This window comes from Pithys albifrons, chromosome Z (assembly GCF_047495875.1).
Source record: "Pithys albifrons albifrons isolate INPA30051 chromosome Z, PitAlb_v1, whole genome shotgun sequence".
NCBI classification, from domain to species: Eukaryota; Metazoa; Chordata; class Aves; order Passeriformes; family Thamnophilidae; genus Pithys; species Pithys albifrons.
In genome coordinates, this window is record NC_092497.1 from 15,101,184 (window position 1) to 15,124,870 (window position 23,687).

The 23,687-nt window shown below is 38.1% G+C and overlaps 1 protein-coding gene across 1 annotated transcript in view; it reads right to left on the reverse strand.

Annotated features, from left to right (window-relative positions):
• The window catches only part of OXCT1 (3-oxoacid CoA-transferase 1), an 85,966-nt gene that overhangs the window by 20,318 nt on the left and 41,961 nt on the right, over window positions 1–23,687 (reverse strand). The window contains exons 8-13 of the mRNA XM_071580397.1: window positions 18,265–18,372; window positions 15,633–15,744; window positions 15,073–15,167; window positions 14,387–14,435; window positions 11,040–11,112; window positions 10,200–10,275 (exon numbers count right to left, since the gene is read on the reverse strand). Coding sequence (XP_071436498.1) covers window positions 10,200–10,275; window positions 11,040–11,112; window positions 14,387–14,435; window positions 15,073–15,167; window positions 15,633–15,744; window positions 18,265–18,372 — 513 coding nt within the window. The remainder of the gene's footprint in view (window positions 1–10,199; window positions 10,276–11,039; window positions 11,113–14,386; window positions 14,436–15,072; window positions 15,168–15,632; window positions 15,745–18,264; window positions 18,373–23,687) is intronic.

The following is a 23,687-nucleotide window of genomic DNA, read 5'->3' on the forward strand; positions in this document are numbered from 1 at the left end:
GGAAAGGAACCAAGCCACTTCCCTGTTAAAGTCCTTGCCCGCGTTGGCAGCTGCCCTAATACTGTATTAAACAAATAGCATTTAACCTGAAATTTCTCTTTCCTTCTAGATAAAAGAATACACACGCCTCACACTATGCTCAAAGTTAGTGAATCTGCTATTTCAGAAAGTCTTAAAGAAGATAATGAGTGCTTCTAGTTCAAACTGCAGGCTACCCATTCAATCTCGATTTTCAAGCATCCCCTTGAAGACCATGAACAAGCTACATAGGATGAGAGAGTAATGAATTTAAAATTGTCAGCATTGTCTCTGACAGCCACGGACACAACTAGGTGGCAGGTACAGAATTCATTGCCAAACTCACTTTCCTTATGAAAGGAAATGATTGTTTTGCATCAGGGACAGACACTAAAATTCAGTATGAACTCCACAGAGAAAAGCAGAAATTAAGGTAATGCAGTGGATACAAGGTACTGCCATCATGACCACCAGTTGTGCTAATGCTGCAGTGAAAAGGATGAACTTAAGGCCCCTTCAGAGGTTCCTGCTCTGTCCCTCTCTACAGTGGTGTGCATGCACTGATAACACACATTAGTCTCACAGATCTCACTCTCTGTATAGGTACTGTCTGCCTTCACAGATGTGCCAGCATCAGAGGTCATCAGAGCCATAGATACCTATCTAACAAAAACATCTCATCACTTGTTGTGAGGTCCAGTGTGGTTGCTTTGGGGATTGTTTCTTTCTTGGGGGGGTGCATATTAGTTCAAACCTTCAGGTTGTACAAAAAAAAGATACCAATCAGAAGGCAATATTAAAAAATACATATGCTCAAATCTACTCTAACTTCATAAAAATGTAGATGACAATCTTTTGCCCATTGCTAATAGTCCTGCCCCATGTTTAAAGGAGAGATATGTTTGTAGTTAATACTGAAATGAAAGCCACAACTTTTCCACATTTCACTTTCCAATTTTCAGTGAAAAAGACTGGATGAAGATTGTATCAAAAAATATCGATAAAGTTCAAGTCTTCTGAACTATACTTCCTGTCCCATTTTCCATTGACTTTATGTCCTTATATGGCCCACTTACAGAATTATCGAAATTATACTGTCAACTAGGATGGCTAGATTAGATTTTACTCTGAGAAAAAAGCTACTGTGAAATCATTAATGGGATTTTTCAATCAGTAGAGAGGGTAATGCAACAACACAAGAAAAAGTTAATACTAGCCTAATGCAACAGAATTGAGCACACTGTATGTGCGCAATTGGGAGAAGGTGTTTTTTAAAAGAATCCGAAAAAAGGGATTAAGTTCTATTGCTGAGCCATACAGAAAATAGTCTGATTTTTAAGAATGGTAACCAAGTATCTCCTAAAACACACACAAAATGAAAAGCAAATATTTTAAGTCTACCTTTTGAAAGAATGAGCATAAGTTCTTGAATGGCTGCTTTTTCTTGGCAAAATGTATTAATAACTCTTGTCTAAAAAGTAACATACACAAATATGTGCATTAACTATATTTATATTTTTACTTTCCACAATCAGAAAATTAAGGCAACATGAAATATGTGTGAAGAAAGTTGGTCAAATTTTATTCCTTTATTCTCCCATAAACCTAATTTGAAATAACCATTGGCAAGAGATTTGAATGACAGAGTGAAATTCAAATGAATACACTAAGAAACTGCATCTCAGGAGCAATGCAAAACAGTCTGTGACATGCTTCATTGAAATGGATTTGTGTTACAGTGATGAGTGTATTTCAGTGTAATGGGACAATTAAGCTCTCCATTTACCTCTGCATACCACGTCCAAAACACATGGCATAGCATGCAATAATTAAATTTTACTGCCAACATAATACCAGTCTCACTTGAAAGTGATGGTTCCATACCGTAGTAACAATTCTTAGTACTAACCCACAGATCAGAAGTCCTTTGACATATGCTTGTATTTTTGAGACTGGCAGAATTTCTTGAGCTCCTTTCATTATACAGATGCCTAATGCAGAGCTGCCACTTCCTACATTGAAAATTTAAGAGAGTATGAGTAAAATACCAACAGGGAGCTCCTACATTCCTTCCATGCAGTCTGAAGAGAAATAAACAGGAAGAAAATTCAAAAAGAAAGCTCTCAAAAAGGTGGAAGAAGTAGAGCTAACACAGTGTGCTCCCTTTCTCCTTTGTGGCTCCAGGACCTTTCCAATGGTGATAATTATGTGTTGCAAGGGCTCTGCAGGGCTTTCTGGCACATGTATCTGGGGGAGAAGCAGTAAGCTGATACACTACTGCAGACTTCATTTCAAGATGTGAGTCGGCAAAAATCTAATATATCTTCATATTAAAACAATGTCCCATTGAAAAGTGTATTTCCAAGGAGACTCTAGGGAACTGCAGGTCATGTCCTCCTCCTTCAGTCAAACATTGATGTAGCCCTACTCATTTCCTAGACATCAGACTACTTGGTATTACTACTAGAGAAACCCGGTCACTGAGCATAATTAACACGCATATTTTCTATTCATACAGAATTTAGCCAATATGTAGTCCTTAATTTGTTTTTATGGTTAATAGCTAAAATACCTTTCTCAAAATTTCTGGCAACTTGAAACAAAACACTGAGAGTTTAATGCATTCAGTGTGCCAGAAATAGAAGGAGAAATATGAGTGTTACTTAGCACTGTGTTTAGATTCAAAATTAGAAAAAAAGCTTTGTGCAAAGACACTTCTGTTCTAGCAAACTGACAAACAGGCTGCAATAGGGCTCATCAGAGGAGACCTACAATGCTTTCAGGCATTTACGGGTGCTTTCAGGGATACTTATCCTTTCTTCCATCATTAAAAACGATAGTTTTGAGTCAGAAAAAAATCCTGCTATGGAGCCCTCAGTTAAAGGCAAAAATAAAACCAAAAAACCCTCATGCAGTCACAGACTCAACTTGTTGAACAGGCAATTCACTTCTTGGTCAAAACTGTGCAAGAAAAGATATACTTTGTAGCTCTGTAGAAAATTTACCAATAATGTATAAAATTATATTCCTAAATGCCTTAGGTTATACTCACCTCTACACATGATCAATGAGGAGATTTATTATTGAGCTGGAATTAGGTTTCCTCATTTCTTTTTTGCAGTTAAACTTTTTTGATAAAGCTTAGAAATATTATATGATTTTCTTTCAATTTATTTCATTATTAATGCTTTAATCTTTTAGGTTTGGCCAGTCCAATTCAGAGCACTGAAATCTGAGGCTGCTGCTTCTAAAATACAAGGATTATTTATTTATTTATTTTCCAAGAATGATCCAGATTTATGTATACAAACTGCATTTCCTGCACAAATTACACAACTCTCTCAGCTAACTGCATTACATTAGCAATCAAAACATTAATTTTAAACTCCAGCAGCAGAATATGCAAAGCTAATTTTCTTGCTCAAAATTGTATTTGGTTTGTATTGTTTGTAGAAAATAGAGATGCTAAATAGTGTCAGGCCCCAGTATCATCCCCGAGGCTGCTGCTTCTTTACTCCTGGCCACTCTTTAAGCCTGGTGGCCTACGAAATGGCCAGTTTCTTTGGCATCTTTGGATGTATCCTGGCTGCCTCTGTGAATTTACACACATCCAGTTTATTAATCAGTCTTCGGTACTCTTCTACGATGGGTAATAAGTGCAACATGTGCTACACATGTTTTAAATACCTCCAGGATTGCTCACTCTACCAGGGAGCCTGGCCCAGTGATTGACAGCCTTTTTGGTGAGGAAATTGTTTTCATATCTTATCCAAACCTCCCCTGAAAAAACCTGTGGCCATTTCCTGTTGGGAGAAGAGCCCAACTCCCACCTTTCTGCAACCTCCTCTCCAGCTGTTGTAAAGAGCAGGAAGGTCTCTCCCGAGTCTCCCTTTCTCCAGGCTGAACACCCCTTGCTGCTTCTCATAAGACTTGTGCTCCAGAAACTTCACCAGCTTTTGTTGCTCTTCTGTGGACATGCTCCAGCACCTCAGTGCCTTTCCATCACCAGGCAGCTTTCCAGCCACTCTTCTCCCAGATTGTGGCGCTGCATGGGGTTGTTGTTTTGAGGGCAGGACCCAGCACTTGGCCTTGCTGAGTCTCAGACCATTGGCCTCAGCCCATGGATTCAGCCTGTCCAGATCCTTCTGCAGAGCCTTCTTGCTCTGCAGTAGATCACACTCTCACCCAACTTGGCGTCATCTGCAAAATGACTCAGGGTGCAAATAATCCCCTCAGATCACTGATAGAGATACTAAACAGACTGGGCCCAACACTGATTTCTGGGGAATGCCACTGGTGACTGCCCCCAAGCTGGATGTAACTCCTTTCGCCATCACTCTCTGGGCTCGGTCACCCAGCCAGTTTTTAACCCAGCCAAGGGTTCACCCATCCAAGTCATGAGGAGCCAGCTTCTCCAGAACAACATTGTGGCAAATGGTGTCAAAAGCTTCTCTGAACTCAAGGCAGACTATATCCACAGCCTTTCCTTCATCCACTAAGCAAGTCACCTGTCATAGAAGGAGATCATCTTTCATAAACCTGTGCTGGCTGGGCCTGATCCCCTGGTCATCCTGTATGTGCTGCATGATGGCACTCAGGATGACTTGCTCCATGACCTTCCCTGGCACTGAGGTCAAGCTGATAGACCTGCAGTTCCTGGATTCTCCTTCTCGCCTTTCTGTCCACAGGCATCACATCTGCCAACCTCCAGTCACCTGGGACCTCCCAGGTTAACTAGGACTGCTGGTAACTCATGGAAAGTGGTGTAGAAGGTTGCTGACCATTTCCTTCTGAATTACAGGGCCTCCATTCTACTCCCTGTCCCTGGTTTCTTCAGGCAGCTCAGCACCTGGGGAACAGCTGGTCTTACTATAAAAAACAGAGGGAAAGAAGGCATTAAGTACCTCTACCTTTTCCATGTCCTTTGTCACTATGTTTCCACCAGTATCCAATAAAGGATGGAGAGTTTCCTGAGCCCATCTTTAGCTGTTAAGGTATTTATAGAAACACTTTTCATTGTGTCAATGGTATCACAGGGAACATGGCAGAAGCTCGGGTGCTTAGTTTTGACCTATGCCCACCCTTTGATACATGTCACAACAGCAATCAGTTATGTGCCTTCTATTAGGAAGGATAGAGAAAATAAAAGCAGTACTTTGTGCAAGTTGTAGCTCAAGTACTTTGTAGCAAGCTTCTACCCCTGCAGAGGGGCAGCAAAAACTGTTTCATAAATGCTTTTGTTCTGAAGGTGTCCAAAAGACACCAATAGAAAAGGAACTCCAAACAAAGTAAGTACACGCAGGGATATGTGCAATCCATCCTACAACTTCTAAATGCCCAAGTGAGACAATGAATTTAAACCGCCACAGGAGCCAGGACCGCTGTAACAGTGCATGGTCATACTGCTGCCCTGTACATGCTGTGGATTGCTCTGCTAGCTGGAATTTCTGACATTAACTGGAAACTCGCAAGTCAGATACTGTGTCCTGCACTCATGAACTGAAACGTGGCTCCACACAGTAGCACCCAGCAGCCATGGGCTATCTGTTCTGCCCTATTTGCCCTGGTCAGATCTCGTCAGATCTCGGAAGCTAAGCAGGGTCAGCCCCGGATTAGTACTTGGATGGGAGACCTCCTGGGAAATGCCGGGTGCTGTAGGTTCTAGTCCTGAGGACTTCACTGGCACCGTTCAAGCTCGCTTGGCCGTGGCAGATGAACCTCAGGACTTAAACAGTGGGGCCAGTCCTGTGCACGCTGAGCCTCACCTAAAATCCACTGCGCAGGCTGGAAGGGCACACCCACGTGGGGACAGTCCTTCCCAAATCTTCGTTCGCGAAGTTTGGCCATACATACATACATCTGCCGTGGTCCACGGCCCTGACCTCAGCATTTCTCTTCCACCTCTCTTGGCCAATTTTCCCAAGTGCACTCTGTTCCCAGGGGCTCCACTGAAATTTGGAACCTCCTTCTCCTTTCCCTCCTCAGAAACCCTGTTAGTTCGAGAAATACCAAAGTGAGGAAGACAAAAAGTCATTAAGTAGCAGTGTTTAATGGAATAAAATTACCAACAAATGCCAGTGTTTAGGAAGTAACTTCTGCCTAAGCAAACAGCATTGTTTACTGCATGTGCTTAAAATATTCACACCCTCTTCTTTCTTTACTCACGGGATTTTTCTCTCCATTAAGAATTAGCAGATAAGAGCAAAGAAAGGACTGTAATTATTGCAATGAGATTTCCTTAGCTCAGTTCCTAATAAGAAGTGCAAGTAAATACACACATGCACGCACTAGGGCTCAAGTGTTATCAAGCTCTTATGGGACAGAAGGGATTGCTTCATGATGGTACTTATTCAAAACACACAGAGCTATTACTTGCCTTTGAAATAATGGCAAATACCATCAATACAAGAATCCAAAAGCTACAGCGGATAAGAAATACTTAATCAAAGCTAAATGAAAAGTGAAGTGAAAAATGTTGCAACAAAATACAGTTTATAGTTTCCTTACGCTACGAGTTTTCAGCAAAGTCACGCTTTGTATCACCCCACTCAAATCTTGTGACAAAAAAAGGGATGCATCTCGCTCATTATTAAATTTAACTGACCATAATCTATCATCTTATTTACAGAAAAAACAGGAAGGTCTGAATGTCTACGAGCTGGTTAATCCTATTTTAAAAATCTGCACTGTAGAACTCAAGTATAACACATCAATAAAGCAGATTAAGAATCATCCATCCCACAGATCTCAATAAAAGTAACCAAGAAGAAATTATTGCTGATTGGAAAGGCTCCTGGCTGGATTTATGGAGTGTCACTGGGCATATTTACTCATAGTTAAATAAAAACATACTGCAGAAGGAATTTTTTAGCAAGTTGAAAATAACCATAAAAATAATTCTGATAGACTCTAATTGTTATATAAATTCAGAAACTGAAGCTAAGAGGAATCAAACATGCTCTGGACACTCAACTAATTATATTGGGAAAATATGTAGATTTTGAAGTTTATCTACATATAGCAAAAGTTGAATTTTCAGCTCCTTCTCAAAACATAATTGTATATATACCATGAGCAAAAATTAATTTTGATTCAATGCTTAAATAATAGCAAAACATACCTTGTGATACAAAATACAAATATAAATTAAGAAAATGATTGCTGGGCATGAATTTGCCAAACGTAGAAATGAGAGAACTAGGAAAAAATCCATTTTAACTAAAAGTTTTAATTTAAATCGAAAAAGTCTTGTAACTCTATTTACTGTAATGATACCAACTCTGAGCACTGCTTGCTAAAAAGCTTTGAAACATACAAGGAAAGTCCAAGGCAAAGCCAAGGGGATTGGAATTTGAAACTAAAATAACCCTCCCAAGCAGATTAAACCAAGCAAGAAAACAAGTGGTGAATTGCTCTAGCTCATGGTATTGCGTTTCAAGAATGATTGCTCTACTGAATAGCTCTTAAATTCAGAACAGATATGACTGTATGAAATTTTATATCCACAGATACCAACACGGTTGGCTGAAATAACTGGGATTTTTTGGCATTAAAAGGTATCTGTGGATTATTCAGGAGTACTTTTTTCTGAACACCTCAACTTCATGAGCTGTCACTGGAGATGCATTTTTGCTGGTTTAGTAAGAATATTTTAAAGCAGAAATCTTTATTTATTACTTATACACTTGGGTATTTAGAACACTTCTCTTGCCATTTCAATTTAGAAAAGCAATGAGAAAGCAAACAAATCACTTTGTCCTACCTAAAATTCAGTGCACAGATTGAGTAAACAGAAGGCTTTACCAGGTGCAGGAACATTCAACACTGCTTAAGCAGGACCAAAGGACTGTCAAAGAAGAAAATCTCAGGAATTAAGAAGTCTTGAATATAAAGTATAGTCTAAGGACACATTTATATAGTGACTTTCATTTTGCAAAATAATAAACAGAATGTCAGATAAGGCAATGCAGCTAAACAAACCCTAGAATTTATCTGACAATTGAAATAAAAAGATGCATAGCTTAAAATCAGCTAGAAATATGGCTACAAGAAAATTCCTAAATACCACTGAAAACAAAATAGTTTACACTATAACAATTTACCCTTAATTAATTTTTCTAGTATATCTTCAAAACTTTGACAGAGAATGGAAGAATTCAGAGTAACTTTTAAAAGCCACTATGTAAGCAAGTAATTTCTACCTATACAAGACATCATAGCAACCACAAAGTAACATAAAGGAAGTGCCTTCACTAAACCAGCTCTACTTCACTTCATGCAGTAAAAGAGTAGTTCTTAGCCTGATATGAAGGGCAAAATATCCCACTTAGCCTCTCAGTCACATATACCTGCAGTATTGGGCTGACAGTTTAGATTATTTACAATAGTTTACATCAAATATCTGGGAAAAAAACCAGTTTACAACATGGTTTTTTTGAAGTTAGTTATTTAAAATATGCAATTAGAGTTTCGGTGACATATCCTGCCTTTGAGAATCAGAGCCATGGATATATCAGATGAACTCCAGTTCTAGTCACCTAAGATTTCAACTCCTTGAAAACTTGCATTACCATACTTTTGTCTTGGCTCAAACAATAAATCTAGGTTTAAAAATGTGGTATGATTTATCCTCTACATTTCTAAGACATTCAGACTCTCCAGAGTCTGGTTTCATTAATTAGTTCTGGATTCTAGTGACAAGTCCTTGTTGCTCGAGACAAAAAAAGGGAATCAGAATTGGACAAGCAAAGTTAACCACTATTACCTTAATGCACATCATACTTGGACTCCAACACTATACCTGATCATCAGATTATGGTCAAAACACCAAGTTCCATCAAGAGACATAAAACAGCAGCAAAAGAGCCATAGACTGGTGGAATAATGGCAGCATTAATTTTCAGACTTCATTTTTTCACAAAACTAACTGAATGACACTTCAGTAGAAAAGGTTCTTGAAAAAAATAAGCACTTTTAGCAATGGGGTCTGAAATTATCTAGCCAGCACTAGTCCATCTGTTCTCAGATGTATGACCATAAATCCTGGCCATGCTATGAGAACACCTAATGAAGACTGCTTTCTTATGGATTTATCTCCTATGTGTCATATTTCAGCATAGCCACAACCCCTTTACATCCCCTACAATCACTCACGCAGACACATGGAATAGTCCTTCACATCACCCTTTCTCCCACATCTTCTTGTGTGTCTCCCACATCAGACTCTGTCCCTTCTCAATAAAAGCACCTCATGCTCCAGCCACTGCTCCACAACACCCATGTACGCAGGTCTGCTGGAGAAGTCACAGACTGCCGACTCAAATAATGCTTTCCAAGAGACAGGACATTCTTTTGGAGTTTTGTCCTTCTCTACTTAGCTTTCGGTTTTCAAAGACCTTCCCAAGACCTTTGGCATTTTCAGGCAAATAGAAATACGCCTCATTATCTGAAAGCAGGTTAATTAAAAAACTTGTTTCTGGACATCAGAGATGTCTAGGTGTCATACCAGAAAGTACCATATTGAAAGACAATGAAAATATCAAACTTGTCAAACAGCATGGAAGTTACATATGTTGTTTAATGCTAAAACACAAAGTTCAAGAATGGCTTAATGCCATCAGCTGCTTAAATTATACTAGAATTAGCTTACATTTCTGTGGTTCTAACCTATAGGTCTTCTTTGACTAAATACAGTAATATTGCTTCCTCCTTAATGTATTCAAAAGGGCAATGCTGTGATCCTTTGACAGGAACACTGAGAAATATAATGCAGACTGTTTAAATAATTTTATAATGCGCTACATGCTATTTTACATTTTCCTTCAAGTTAATGCTCTGGGTACAACCATACAGGAGTTGTCACCCTCAAGACAAAGCATCAGTCCCTAGCAAAAAGAAAACCGTGACATTTGAAAGGCAGGAGAGGAAGGAAGAAGGCTTTCATCAATCACGCTTTGCTTTTCACAAAGCTTAGTGCAAGTATAATTTTAGAGGGCTGCCTCCTAATAATGGATTACTTGGTGGCAACAATATGCAGGAAAAATGCACATATCCTCTATTTTAATGCTTTGAGCTTCACAACTCCCATTCTACTTCTGCCCTTTTCTCCTTTGCTTGATGCTCAGCTACGCTCACGTTATCCTAAATACAGTGCACTGACAGTAGTTCAAAAACCTACTTACAGGAATCATCCAGTTGGCCAGGTCACCGTACTTAGACACCTGCATAGCTCCAAGCATTGTCAAGTCAACATGGCCACTGGCAACAGAAAGTGTGTAATTAGCATAATCATGTTCAAATAACAGCTCACAAACCTTAACAAGCTTTTTTTCATTCTCATTACATCAATTTAAAAATGGTGGCATCCGACAGAGATAGCAACTATTATGTCATCCATGTAGTTGGGTTTTTTTCCCCTCTACATGTATTACTGATGCAGATTTCTCTTTATGCCTGTTGAGCCTCAAAACCTTTCCTACTTTTGCCTGGTTTAGGTTAATTGCATGCACAGTCAATCAGCTCTGAACCCATACTTTTAAGTGCACTCCTTCACATATTTACATGTTCTCATTATCTTTTCAGAGCCATTAGTATTTAGGATTTGTTTGCGTTCAACCCCCTTTCTGTAAAACAAACAAAAAACAGGTGCATACAGTGAATTTCCATTAAGGAGGCGGAATGAGTTTCACAGTTGCAAGCTGGGCAAAAAAAATTTACAGATTGCAAGTATTGATTAGATATTTGGAAATGATCAAAATGTAGTTGTTAAAATATAGTTATAAAATGTGTTTATATATTGTGGTGGTAGACACAAACCTCACTATGGTATCTACTAGTTACAGTGCTTTTTTATTTCCAATAGCTGACCTAATCCTCTGCAAACTACCACTGATTAAGTCCATGATAATTTTAAAGGTTTTTAAATGCTAACCACATTTGAAAGAAATACTACTAAGTTCAGTCATTGACTCAGTTTATTCTTTTTCTGTTTCAAAAAGATCAGAGTTTGGGTTGTTACATACCCTCTTATCATTGCAAATGATTCATCACTAGAGAAATACGAAGAACCTGGAAGAACAGTGACTGTTTCCTTACCTGTAAAAGAAATAAGCTGCAGTATGTATGCATTTTGTTTCTTTGACAAATCAAGTCATAGCTATTAACCAAGAAATAAAGGGTTTTTATCAAATTCCTCTGGAGTCAGTACAACTATGGCCCTGATTATCCTCGCTATGTCACAGGTTATCCTAATCAATCGTATTGAATTGTAAGGCAATTTGTTTACAGTCTTTAATGATAAGATTGCCTGTTCTTTGATCATCTGCAATTCCAAAAAAAACCACCACTAAAACCAGAGTGTAGAAAGTATCTGTGGCCTTTAGCTTTTCTGCACAATTCACAGGAAAAGTGAGAAGTAACTTTTGAAATAGAGTCTTCAGGAGATGGGGAGGCTGTAAGGAAGAGTGAGCAGATCAGATTGAACTGTTTATAGTGCTAATGATGTAGAATACAGAAAAATAAATGACAGGTCTGGTCTATTCTTGCTTTGTTAAAGTGCACAAGAAAATGTGCTTCTGAGTGCTGTACTGTTCTCTGAACAATGCTTGGGTCAAGCAATGGAGCACATCTGGAAGTGTCTTATTTTGACTCTGTCCAGGGCTCTTTCCTTCCTCTTCTGCCAGTTCTCCCAAACAGTCTAAGCAACTATATATACAGAGTGTCTCTGAAAAGGCCTAAGAAAGACAGACAAAGGTGCAATTATAAACTACGCATGGGAAACTTTAGAGAAAAAAAAACAAATCAAAATATTTCAGCACCAGACGACATTGTGAAGAAACACTGTAACAATCAATGGGAAGAGGAATAAAGCATTATTCAACAGTTTCCAGAAAACAGAGGAAAAAACCAGTAAGATTAACTAAGAGGATGGGAAAAGGAAATAAAACAGTGCAGAAAAGTGAAAATAGAGATCTAAGACACCTGCTTTAATTATTGAGTTCACCTGATGTATCATATATGCCAATTGCATAGAAATTAAATTTTGACACACAAAATAGTATAGAATTAAGGTCATATGAGTGGTCTTGCAGTCAAATCACAAGAATTCAGCCACACTAACACCCAGACCAGTTGAGGCTGCCTGAATTGTCTTTCTCTGCCAGTCTCCCACCCAAGTCAGTGGGAGGACCACATGGCCTGCAGGCAGTGACATAGTGTAATGGGTTTGATCTATGGCTTCCTCAGTAACTAGGTGTAACTAAGGAAGCAGACATCACAAGTATTCTACACGTGTTTTCCACATTACAGAGGAGGAGTATTTTAGCTTTCTTTCTTCCGGGGAGATGGGGGAGAGCAGGGAGAAGCTTGGACGGTCTGTTCTGGTTTTGTGGTGTTCCTGGCCCGGGAGGTGGGTGAGATCGTTTCATGCTTGTTCTCCTTTAATTGCATTTGTCTGTTTCATTTGGTTTGGTTTGGTTTTGTTTCTTCCTATTTTCTGGTTAACAAGTTTTTTTCCCTTTTTTCCCTTTTCCCTTTCCCCTGGGGGTGGGGCCTTACGTGGTGTGTACACATTGCATATGTGGTTGCAAATGTCAGAAAAATATAATTTCTTTTTAATTCAGTTCAGTTTCTTTTGAGTTCTTCTCTTTTCAGTTTTTTTTCAGGTTTTTTTTCCCTTTGCCGGAAAGACTCTGGGGGGAGGGAGAGGACAGTCCAGGGTTGGTAAAAAACTAGGCCAAACCTGAGACAAGAAGCCTGGGATAAAGTGACAGGGTAAGGCAGTGATAAGAAGAAAGAGACATAGGCTTAGGACTATAGAATAATGTAAAAAAAGCATCACATCACCCACTTCTTGCAAATGTTCTCCTCATGCACTTTTAAATATTTCTGCTGTAATACAGTAATCTTTCTTTCAATTGCAGTGAAGATAAACTTTCATGTGAGACATTCAGAAAATGGAACAGAAAAATCCATACATATTTCAGAGCAATACAATTACACTTGCAGATAAAGCTTTGCAAAAGCCCATAGCAGGTGTACCTTTGAAAATGTGGGCTTTGGGGCTGACACTGGATCATTCCAATTGATGAATGACAACAGAATTAATTTCTATTCCTCTATCATTTAACCTCTGTTTTCTTCACATGTGTTTATAAATTTGACTGGCAAAGCACCTAGAATGGTCTTAATATACCCATGTGATAGTGGGATTTATTTCAAACCCAAAGATGGCCTCAAGTAACTCCATATTTAAATATAATACTCAACAGGAGCAATTACATAGCACTATGATCACGGTATCAATTAGTTGAGCCAAGCAGTAATGTTTCAAGTCCGTGAATAATTGCTGGACTGCATCTTGAAATTAAATTGAAAGCTTATTTGATAATAGTGCTTTATCTCCTTTGACTTTTCAGAGTTTAATTGTACTTGCTAACAACCGCTGAGAAAGGTATTGTCTGTATAGATAAATATATAGACACTCTTACATGTATTTGTATGTATTTTTATGTATAGTTATACAGAAAAATATGAAAACTGTATGTTTTCCATAAGAAAAAAACTCTTAATATGTGTCAGGTCTATAAGCTGTACCATTAACATCAGTGAGAAGGTTCCAAGGCCTAATTCTGTTTGTCACAACACAATATATAAGCGGATTTTTACATGGAAACAGAGAATGTACATAGGCACAACTTATCAGGGAAAAAAAACCCAAACAGATGCACCAAATCATAAAAACTTCATGTTTTCACCTTCTGTGGTTGCTTCTGAGGTGAAATGCATCAAAACAGCTGGGCAATAAGTGCATGTGAGAACTGTCCATTCTCCACTACAGCGGCAAAATCAGCAGAGCCCGTCAGCGAGCTAGGCCCCATCTGGGCAGCTATTTTTCCACCATCCTGGCTGACACTCCCTCTCTGAATGCAAGTAAATGACACTGTGTGGCCAGGAATAAACCAGGCCATTACAGACAGGATGTTTTAAACACGTCCCAAGCATAAATCATTGAAACCCATTTTCTAGAAGACACAGGGTGAAAAGCAGCAGGAAAACAAACGCATATTCCTACACAGGCTGCATGAAACAATCTCACTTCTGAAACAGATGATTTGACCCTTGACTGACTGGCCTGGAAGAGAGTTTCCTTCCATAACTACTAAAATGCATCAAAGCATAGGCTCTCTAACTAGAATATTAAATATCTCCATTGATTAAAACCAGCCCTGACTTAAAAGAAGATAACTACATTAATATTTATAAGCAAATAAATCAGGAGTCTGGGTTCAAATACTCTGTCAAAAGAAAATTTTTAGGTTAACAATGAATAGTCATTTTCCTTTAATTAAATTTAATTAAACTATTTTACCTGCATTAATCAGGTCTGGATCTACTTCATTTTCAAGTGGATAAGGACCCTGACAACAATAAAGATGTATGTCAGCTTTATATTAAAATACTTTTGAAATACAATTCCTAACTGCTTTACTATTTCTAATGTTTATTACTGGAAACAGATCATCACAGACATGCATTTTTTATCTTTAGCAGAAAAAACATCCTCACAATACAAGCAACAGTTTACATCAGCTAACATATCAGGCCTGATGGACATATTGCTAATGCTATTAGAACTATTAATAACATGAAGTGGGGGATTTGTTTGATTTGAGTTTTTTTGTTCTTAACCAAAGTGATAGACATTGTTCAGAAAAAGTCAAGTAGTTGCAACTTCATAAAGCCGTATGACAGTGAAAATTATGGTATATTAAGATTTATTTAAAACTAAGTTTGATAAGGCTTACAATGCTTGGTCTTGCAAACTAGTGAAGGTTCTGACTTAAAACATCCTTAGCAAAGTAGCAATACAATAGTAAAATGAGCATTTCCTTAAAAACTTCCCTGCAGTATAATGAGAATTTTATGATGTAAATATGGCATATATTTGAATATGACTTTTTAGTAGAATTGTAATCAAATTGGTGGGGCGTGGGAATAAAACCCAGCCACTCCAAAATAAAAACACTGTAATAAGTGACCACATTATATTCTTACCAAACCCAGGACTCCATTTTCACTCTGTAAGTGCACAGTTATGTCTGGACTGATGAAGTTACTGGCTAACAGTGGGATTCCAATACCCAGATTAGCTGAAAAGAAGCAGTTAAGGCACAAACACTTACTGCAAACCAGTAAATCAAAACAAGTTATCACTGTAAAATGATTAGACTAGAACTGCTGTCTTTACATTTTCACTTTTACTTAGATGCCTCATATTTGTGATGAATTATTTTGCCATTTGGACAGTCTAATTGCATTCTGTCAAATCCTTCACATGACAAAAAAATGACAGCGCAAGTAAAGCTTCATTTCCAACCTTTTAAGAAATTCTTGCAAAACACTGAGCTGCTAACCCCCCAGATATGCCTGGATAAAAGCTTCAGGTACTCTAGGTTTTAGCATCCCTTTTATTTTGATTGGGTGTTAACAAAATGAGATAATCAAAGGGTCTGGGAAAGACAAGGAGCATGTTAATTAACCAGTCCTAATGTAGACAACTGCATTTGTTATTCTAGTCAGTCCTCACTCTAATCTATAGCACAGCTGAAGGATACCATACATGCCATCCTCAAACTCCAAAGCAGCCCGTTTGATGATCCTCTCCCTCACATTGTCTCCTTGCTTTTGTTTGGCTTTTGAGTCTTCAGGCTTTCGAATTGATAAGCGCTGCAAAATAAGAAGCAATTTTAAGTAGAGATTAGAATCCAGATTCTTGCTTCTCAAGATACAAAAGCCTGATTTGTGATTGCAGTGAGGTACTTGGCCTAAGAATATAGTTATTTATGCATCTTTTACACAAAAACAACCTTTTATTTTATCCATTCAAGCTTATCTAAACCAATGGAGTCATCAGATATTGCCAACAATGGCCATAGAGCAAAATGTTATTTTTTTTGTCTGTATTCCCAAGCCTGATACACAGACAAGTGGTGAAGAAGGCACCAAGTCCTAGTGCAAACACTAGCAAGTCTGAGATGCATTGCCCCACAGACACCTAAATAGATTTGTAAAACTGTCAGCCAAAAGTACCTTTCTGTATTCATTCAATTCAGTGAGCTATCCTAGATTTATAAGCACAAGACTGACAAATGCCATTCATCTAAAGACACTGGAAGCTAAGAAAAAAGTTTTCAAACCTAAATCTCTATATAATCTTCCATACATCTGCCTGAAGTTGTTTCCTGCAATTTTCTGGTCTTAAGTTGATGTTTTGTAAATCATATACAGGTGAAAATGCCGTGACATTAAAGAAGTTTGTAACATCATTTTTTATAAATTACTATCTACATAGATTATGTTCTTTGCACATCTCTCTCATGCATATCAAACTCCTCTGGCAACATCATGTCCTGCACCCCCACATGTCTTCAAATCCTCTCCTACTTCAGGTTAAAATTAGCAGATCAGGAAAAATTATTCTCCTCTGTTATTGTTTATCATCACAAAAAATTTTTTGCAGAGTCACTTTCCCCTTAGGCAGTCAGAAACCATCAGTATCGACACTCTTGAATTTTCCAGCAAATTTCTTTTTACACCTTGGCTATTTTCCCTAGAATTGCTTCACTTAGAGATTATGGGAAAAGTAAGAGGGTTTCTCTGCAGCAAAGGGAAGGCTGGATAAAAAGTATGACTTGCACTAGAGGGACCATTTCTGAGTGGTATCAGGCAAGAACTGCTATTTGAAGCCAGTAAGGATTATAAGAGACTAGTTTCCCTTTATTTTATTTCTCATGTTTCCTCACCACTTATCATACTTAACACTTTCCTATTACAGCCACTTCATATATAAAATGTAATGGAAGAGTAAATAAATTTGCCATTTCCTTCCTATACCTCTAGTAATCAGAGGTGCCACTGACAGAATTATGAAATTGCCACAACCAATGAATCTGTTACAACTTGGCAGTTTATAGTACTTTTCTTCCCACACCACCCCCTCCATCATTTTCTTCAGCATTTAGGGAAGAGGGTAGTTGACTAGGTAGGTGTATTTACCCAAAATGCCGTAAAAGCAACAGCTTAATAAATGCAAAAAATATTTCTGCCATGAAAGGTAAAAAGCTTTTCTATGAGACAATGCATCCATTCAGAAGAATGAAATAGGGCATTAATTGCAATCTAACCCAACATGACCAGAGGGGGGAAAAAAAAGGTTTGACACATCTGTTTGCAGTCAATTGCTCAACAACATGCAATATGCTTTTGTAGAATGAGCAGATGGAAGGGAAAAAAAAGCTTTTTATCTTTAACATTCACATGAGTTTACTCAGAGAAAAGGCCTTGTACGGCTTTCTAGGAGTTTGTGACTTGATTTTAACAACAGAAGTTTAATTATTACAATTCCTTTCTGCACCTTGTTTTTTCCCAGGTGGTTTTTCCTCTTGTGTCATTTATCTCCCCCTCCGCCAGCTCTTGTAACATTTTGAATAAGTCCCACCTCCCAGGTTTGGAGATACAGGAGAAATATAGAATTTTCAACTGCCTTGTCACATCACCAAAGTGAATATAGGGACATAGACTGAGTGTGGCAAAACAACAGAAACAACCAAGAATAATTACATCATAATTTTCTTGGATGTTTTCAGTGGTAGAATATTATTGCTGCAACTGTTAATAGCTATTGACATCTTTACTCAGACTAGAAAGACCATTGGTTAAAAAAGTTCCTGATTAAAAAAAAAAAAGAAAAGGGAACAAAGGTTTCCAAGACCTTTGCAACATAACGTAATTCAATACATGGCACAAAAGGGGCTAAGAGTGGCCCTATGTGCCCATGTCAAGAGCTCTCTAGTGGATAAGAAATTGTCTAATCACCAATGTCAGCTTCTAGTCTAGATGTACCCCTTGCTGGATCTACAGCAAGTGAACTCAGGGAAGGAAGGAGAAAGAAGTAGCATTTTCCAGCAAGTTTTCAACTGCAGTAAAGCCATCCAGGACTACAGGCAGCTGCTCTAAATTATTCAGGGACTGAACCACAGGGTCTGAGGTGTAAGAAACAAGGCTCATTCCCAGGCCGTCACCTACCTACATAAGTACCTACCTAAGCTTCAGCACTTAGCAAAAGTTGACTGGTCTTTCTCACACTGTCTTCTCAGTCCTAAAACTTGGTGGTCACAGTAAAAACCTTGTAAATTTTGGTTACACCCCAAACTGAAATATGTCATGATAAGAAGCTCAGCTACTTACTTCAATTCTCTTCTCAAACTTCTCTCCCTGTAACAGACGATCAACGTAGATTTTGGGAACATGAATGTCTTCTGGGGCAAATGCTCCTATATCAACAATTTCTTCCACCTACAGAGAAAAGGAACAGTGAAAGTATTTAGAAAATATTTAGATAAAAGTATTCAATGAGGGCTTTTATTAACAATAAAATTTCAAATATTAAATATATGGTGTATCAGATCAAGAAAACTAAAGAATGGGACAAAATAAATACAGCCTTTGAAACAGATTAATTGCAATGCTCATCTTTTCATAGGATACTTCTTCATACAAACTGAAAGCAGTTGATGTTCTAACAGCCTAATTTGTACGGCCAGCTTGAAGAAATATACCATGTACTGTTACATCAGAGTTGTTTGTACCTAAAAATAATTTCTGTCCAAACAGAAGAAAACAATATGCTAGTAACAAAATGTCATAATATAAAGCAGAATTATGAATTTTGAGGATACAAACTCAGAAGGTAGCTCAAGGATTTTCTGCAGTGTAGTCAAAAATAAAATAGAAATCATTTGAACTCTAATAATAGACTGCAAGAAAGAAGATGCAAGATGAAGACATGGAAGTCTCTACAGTTAGCAAAACAGATTCAGCACAAATAGATTTGAAATGTCACATATTTCGAGCACCACAGACAACAGGGTTTTCCTTCGATGTCTGATTTCAGGGTGGTCTAGCTAGAGACCCTGCTATAGACAGATTCCTGCAGCACAGACCATGTCTAGTGCTTTCCCGGACAAGTCTGAGATGCACAGATCACATCTCACTCTGCAACCAGACTCTAACTTTAGTGTGGCACCTCCATCCAACCACACAGAAAACACATAATATTAGAGCAAAAAGTCAAAGGAACCAGTCTATTTCATAGGACATAAGAATCCACTCAAAGATTGAAAGAAATGCATTAAGTTTCCAAACTACTTTATCACCAGGAATTAGTTAAACTTTCAGGAATGTCTACGGTGTAATAATCCCACAACAAGACCCAGAGTATGATACATCAGTAAGGATACATCACTTAACAGCTATCACCAGTGAAGCAACATCAAAGAGCTTAAAATTCAATTTGACATCCTACTATTGCTGCACAATGTGATCAATACTAAAATCTATTGTATATCTGATAGACAATCACCTTCCTACTGTGACAATAAACAAACAAGCATACAAACCAATCGATCCTAAAAGCAGCAGAGGAAGAAGAAAAATTAACAAACTAAAGACCACAGGACGAGGTTCAGATGATCCCTAAAAAACCCACTGGATTAAAGAGACAGAAAAGATGAGCAGTGAAATCTGTAAGATAAAGGTGCTGAGGAAGAGGCAATAACAGCCACAGCAACACCAAATTCAGTGTTCATGGGGAGCAGAGTCTCACATCCAGAAAGCCTCAACCCACAAGATAACAACAGACAATCAAATCAGTATTTGGAAAATTCTGACTTGCCTATTCATGACAAAATCCTGCAGTTGCATCCATCTCACTTGAAGTTTATTATTTTATATGTGAATTTCAAGATTAACATGGAGACAGTGTAAAATGAAAAATTCCTGAAGCACACAGCTGAAGCAAACTGCACTCTTGATACAGAGACTACTGTCAGAACATGCCCAAAAGGGAGGAGAAACAGGAGGCAAAACTTCTCAATGATGCCATGGGTGAGCGGGTGATCTGCTACCAGCAGAATTCCTAAATTCATCCTCTCTAATTAAATTTGCCTTCACTTATCAGGTGGAATACTAGGCCTGAGGAATACCAGTTGCTCCTGATTGGACCTTCTCACAAAAGAACTACTTTAATTTGCTGCAGGAGCAGAGATTATAAACCCAAAATCTTGGCACAATTCAAACAACTCCAACAGAATTACGCTGTCAGAAAACTCGACACACTGTCTCTCCCCCCCACCAATAAAATACACAGGATAAATAATTATTCCAACAATAAGTTGTTAGATTTTGTTATTAGTTACACCATTCCGCTAATTGCTTTGTATTTTGTCTTCCTGGACACAGCAATTAGCATGATAGCTTTTCTGCTAATGCGTCCAAACATTAACCTAAATGAATATAACACTGCAAACTGCTTGTTGTCCTAGATAAGTCTAACGCACACTGGAACACCTTTGTGTGCACAGGCAGCCCTTCACTCTTCTTACTGATGTTTTGCAATTTCCATGTTCTATTGTTGTGAGAAATAAGCAGCAAATGGAACTAAAATAAAGTAAGGTCAAATAGCCCACAGCAATGAAGTGGAATTTTGAAACGGGATTAAGAACTTGCACGTGATCTATGCAGAAATAACTATCTTCTAGTTCTGCAAATGAAAGTATTCAGCATGTTTTGAAGGAAAAGGAAGAATTCAGGCAGGGGAAGTACAAACGCCATCTGATTGCTCCAGCTCTCTCTCCCAGCTCCTCTCACAGGGTAGTAGATGATGCTCCATCGGAGGCTCTGTAGATGGGCTGCCCACCACCAGATTTGACAGAGATGAAGCTGTGCCAACAGAGCTGACACCAAGAAATCTGATGGCCGTGGGAATAAGCACCTTCACTTCCTGTGACCACTGCAAGGTATAACCCAAGTATCTTCCTAGACAGGAATGATAATGCAAAAATAAATAGTTCCATTACTGGGCATATTCGCTTCCCTTTTAGGTTTCATGTTTCTTTCCAAGTCTTCTCTGGAACACCTCTGTAGCCTAAAACCTCAAGGAGACAGGCAGGAGAGCTCCCACATGAGTAATTAAAAGGATGTGAGTTTTTGTCCTGTTTTGTCTCTCTCTTACTTATCCTTCTGTTCTTTCCTTTCTCTACTTGCCTTGCCTTGCCTCAGGCTTTATTTTGTCATGAATAGAAGAACCTCTGCAAACATCAAAAACTGTTACGTGACATTGACCCAAGAGACACAAACTCTGGGAAACCCTAGAGAGGGAACTAATCAGAGCAGACCACCCCATGCAATTCGTGTAAATCACATGTGTTCAGTTTAAATCTTAATTTCATCAATGTGCTATACCACAGAAAATGTTTACACTTTTGCTACACAGGCAGAGCTAAAAAGTAACTCCAGGAGACCATGTGGGTTGACTTCCACCTCCTGGGAAGGCTCTGATGTCAGATTTTAAAATCTTTTTATTGTTTCAAGAGTTTCACAGGATTGGTCTGTTTCCTGGATACTGTGGTTCTTGCAAATCTTCTCTGATTGGTGACGATGGAAATAGGATGAATAAATTCAGACTTATCTGAAAACTGGTTTATTTGCAAGTACACCCAGGACATAAAAGCTGTTCTCTGCTATGATTCACAAGAGGCTTCTGTCCTTCCTTTTGGCATGAGCACTCATAGAATCAATGGCCATTTGTTTTAGACTATCACTTCCTTCTGTAATTTACATCTACTTCTCCTTTTTAAAGTAGTTTGAATTCTTTTTGCTGATGAGAATTCAGCTAATCTAGTTTAATTTCAGAATTTCTGAAGGCTTCTAGCCTTCCATTCTGAAGGAACCAACTTCTAGTAAGAAAAATAAAGAACTTTGATTCTTGACCAAAATTTGGTAAGGAAATTACACTCATACAAACACTCATGGCAAAACACTTGATCAAAACAGAAAGGCCTGTGTTTTGAGTATGTACCTTTTACCTGTTTCTGCAGCCCAATTATGTACTTTGTGATACATGGTATGTTTTCAGCTGCTTTAGTTTTAAATCTCAGTATTCATAAAACCAAGCTATAACTAGAAATGGCAGTATAATTCCTTATCAAAGGAAAAGAATTAAAAACATATGTGTGAGAGAAAGAAGGAGATGGAGGGACCAAGAGAGTGTAAGAAAACCTACGCATTTGTGAGTAGCTTATTTTTGCACTGACTTTAATAAATCTATCACTATCTCAATTATTCTAGTTTACTTCAGTTCTTAAAACTGAAATAATGAAAATTCCTATCAGAACATAAGTAAAATAAAAGATTACTACCAGTTAAATGCCCAAAACAACACAGAAATGAAATAGATGCTCAAACTTATCAGATGCTCAAACTCATCAGAGCACTTCTTCAGTTCACTACTGGGAGAGTCAAGATAATGTCACTGCAAAATTCCTTATAACACTTACAAAATAATAAGAATTAAAAAAATACATAATAAGGACTACCACAATACATTTTATGTGTCTGGTTCATTCAAGATCACAGAAACTGTGATCAACCACTCCCCATGGCTAATGACAAACGAAATTAATTGTTTAGACTGAATTTCACAAACAGCTTTGATATTGCAAAACAGTGAAATATGCTCTGAAAAGAGTTCACTGGAAATTAAGAACACACTATACAAACTTATTGAGCTATGGGAAAGAGCAGAGCAGGCTAATATAACGCAGTTCTGATTGTACACAACGAGATAAAACAGAGGATCTTGTGAGTTCAAGTCTTTCCTTTTCTGACTCTGTGATCAGCCAGACCATGAAATTTCTACTTCTGTCAAAATTCTACATTAATGGAATGCCAGTCTGTCAACAGCCAACCTGAAAAGGAAACTTTAATAACTTTAACCTGAAGTAATTACCAAATAGCCTGATAAAGGCACATCATAATAATCACCACATTATGCTCACATCAGACTTCGAACAAATGTTTTTGCAAGGATACTGAGGGACAGGGGAACAGTAAAAACCTGTAAAGTTCTTATTTATTAGAGACTCTTTCACCTAATGTGAATGGTCTGGGTCACATTGATGGTCAGCTTAGACCAGCAGCCCTTCTTCTTGTCAACAGGAGCTTAAAAGACGGTGTGATACTTCTAGTTATATTCTCCCAGCTGCTACCAATGTGCAGTTTCAGGATGTCCTCCATAGGAGATTGGACATAGACCAACTTCATCATATCTTCTGATGAACCAGAAGCTAATAATTTTCTTAGAACCCAAAAGACTTTAATTTAACTAGTATGAAAAGCAGTTCTCATTACCTCTTTGCAATTTAACTGTGTGCTCCCATCTCTTTGCTGTACAGGAACAGCACACAGCAGTTCTTTATTTGTCTACTTCATGTTGATGAAGATCTTGCATATCTTTGTATGTTTTCCTGGTTCCTAACAGACTCTTATCCTCTGTAAACACTACAGAGAAAAACAGTGAGGTGTGTTCTCAGTATGTTCTACCTGATAATTAAGGAAGCAAAGTGGACATAAATCTCCTAGATTTGTCTCCAAGTTTTTCGTCATGTGGATATACATCTGCCTAAGTCAGGAGCCCCTGCTAAAATATACTCAATCCACCTTTGTTTTCTCTGTTCTAAATCTCCGCAATTACCACCTCCACTTCTAGTTGCCTCAGGCTTAATCTCTTCTCTCACAATTCTCTGCACCTGCTGCGTATTTCCTCCAACCAG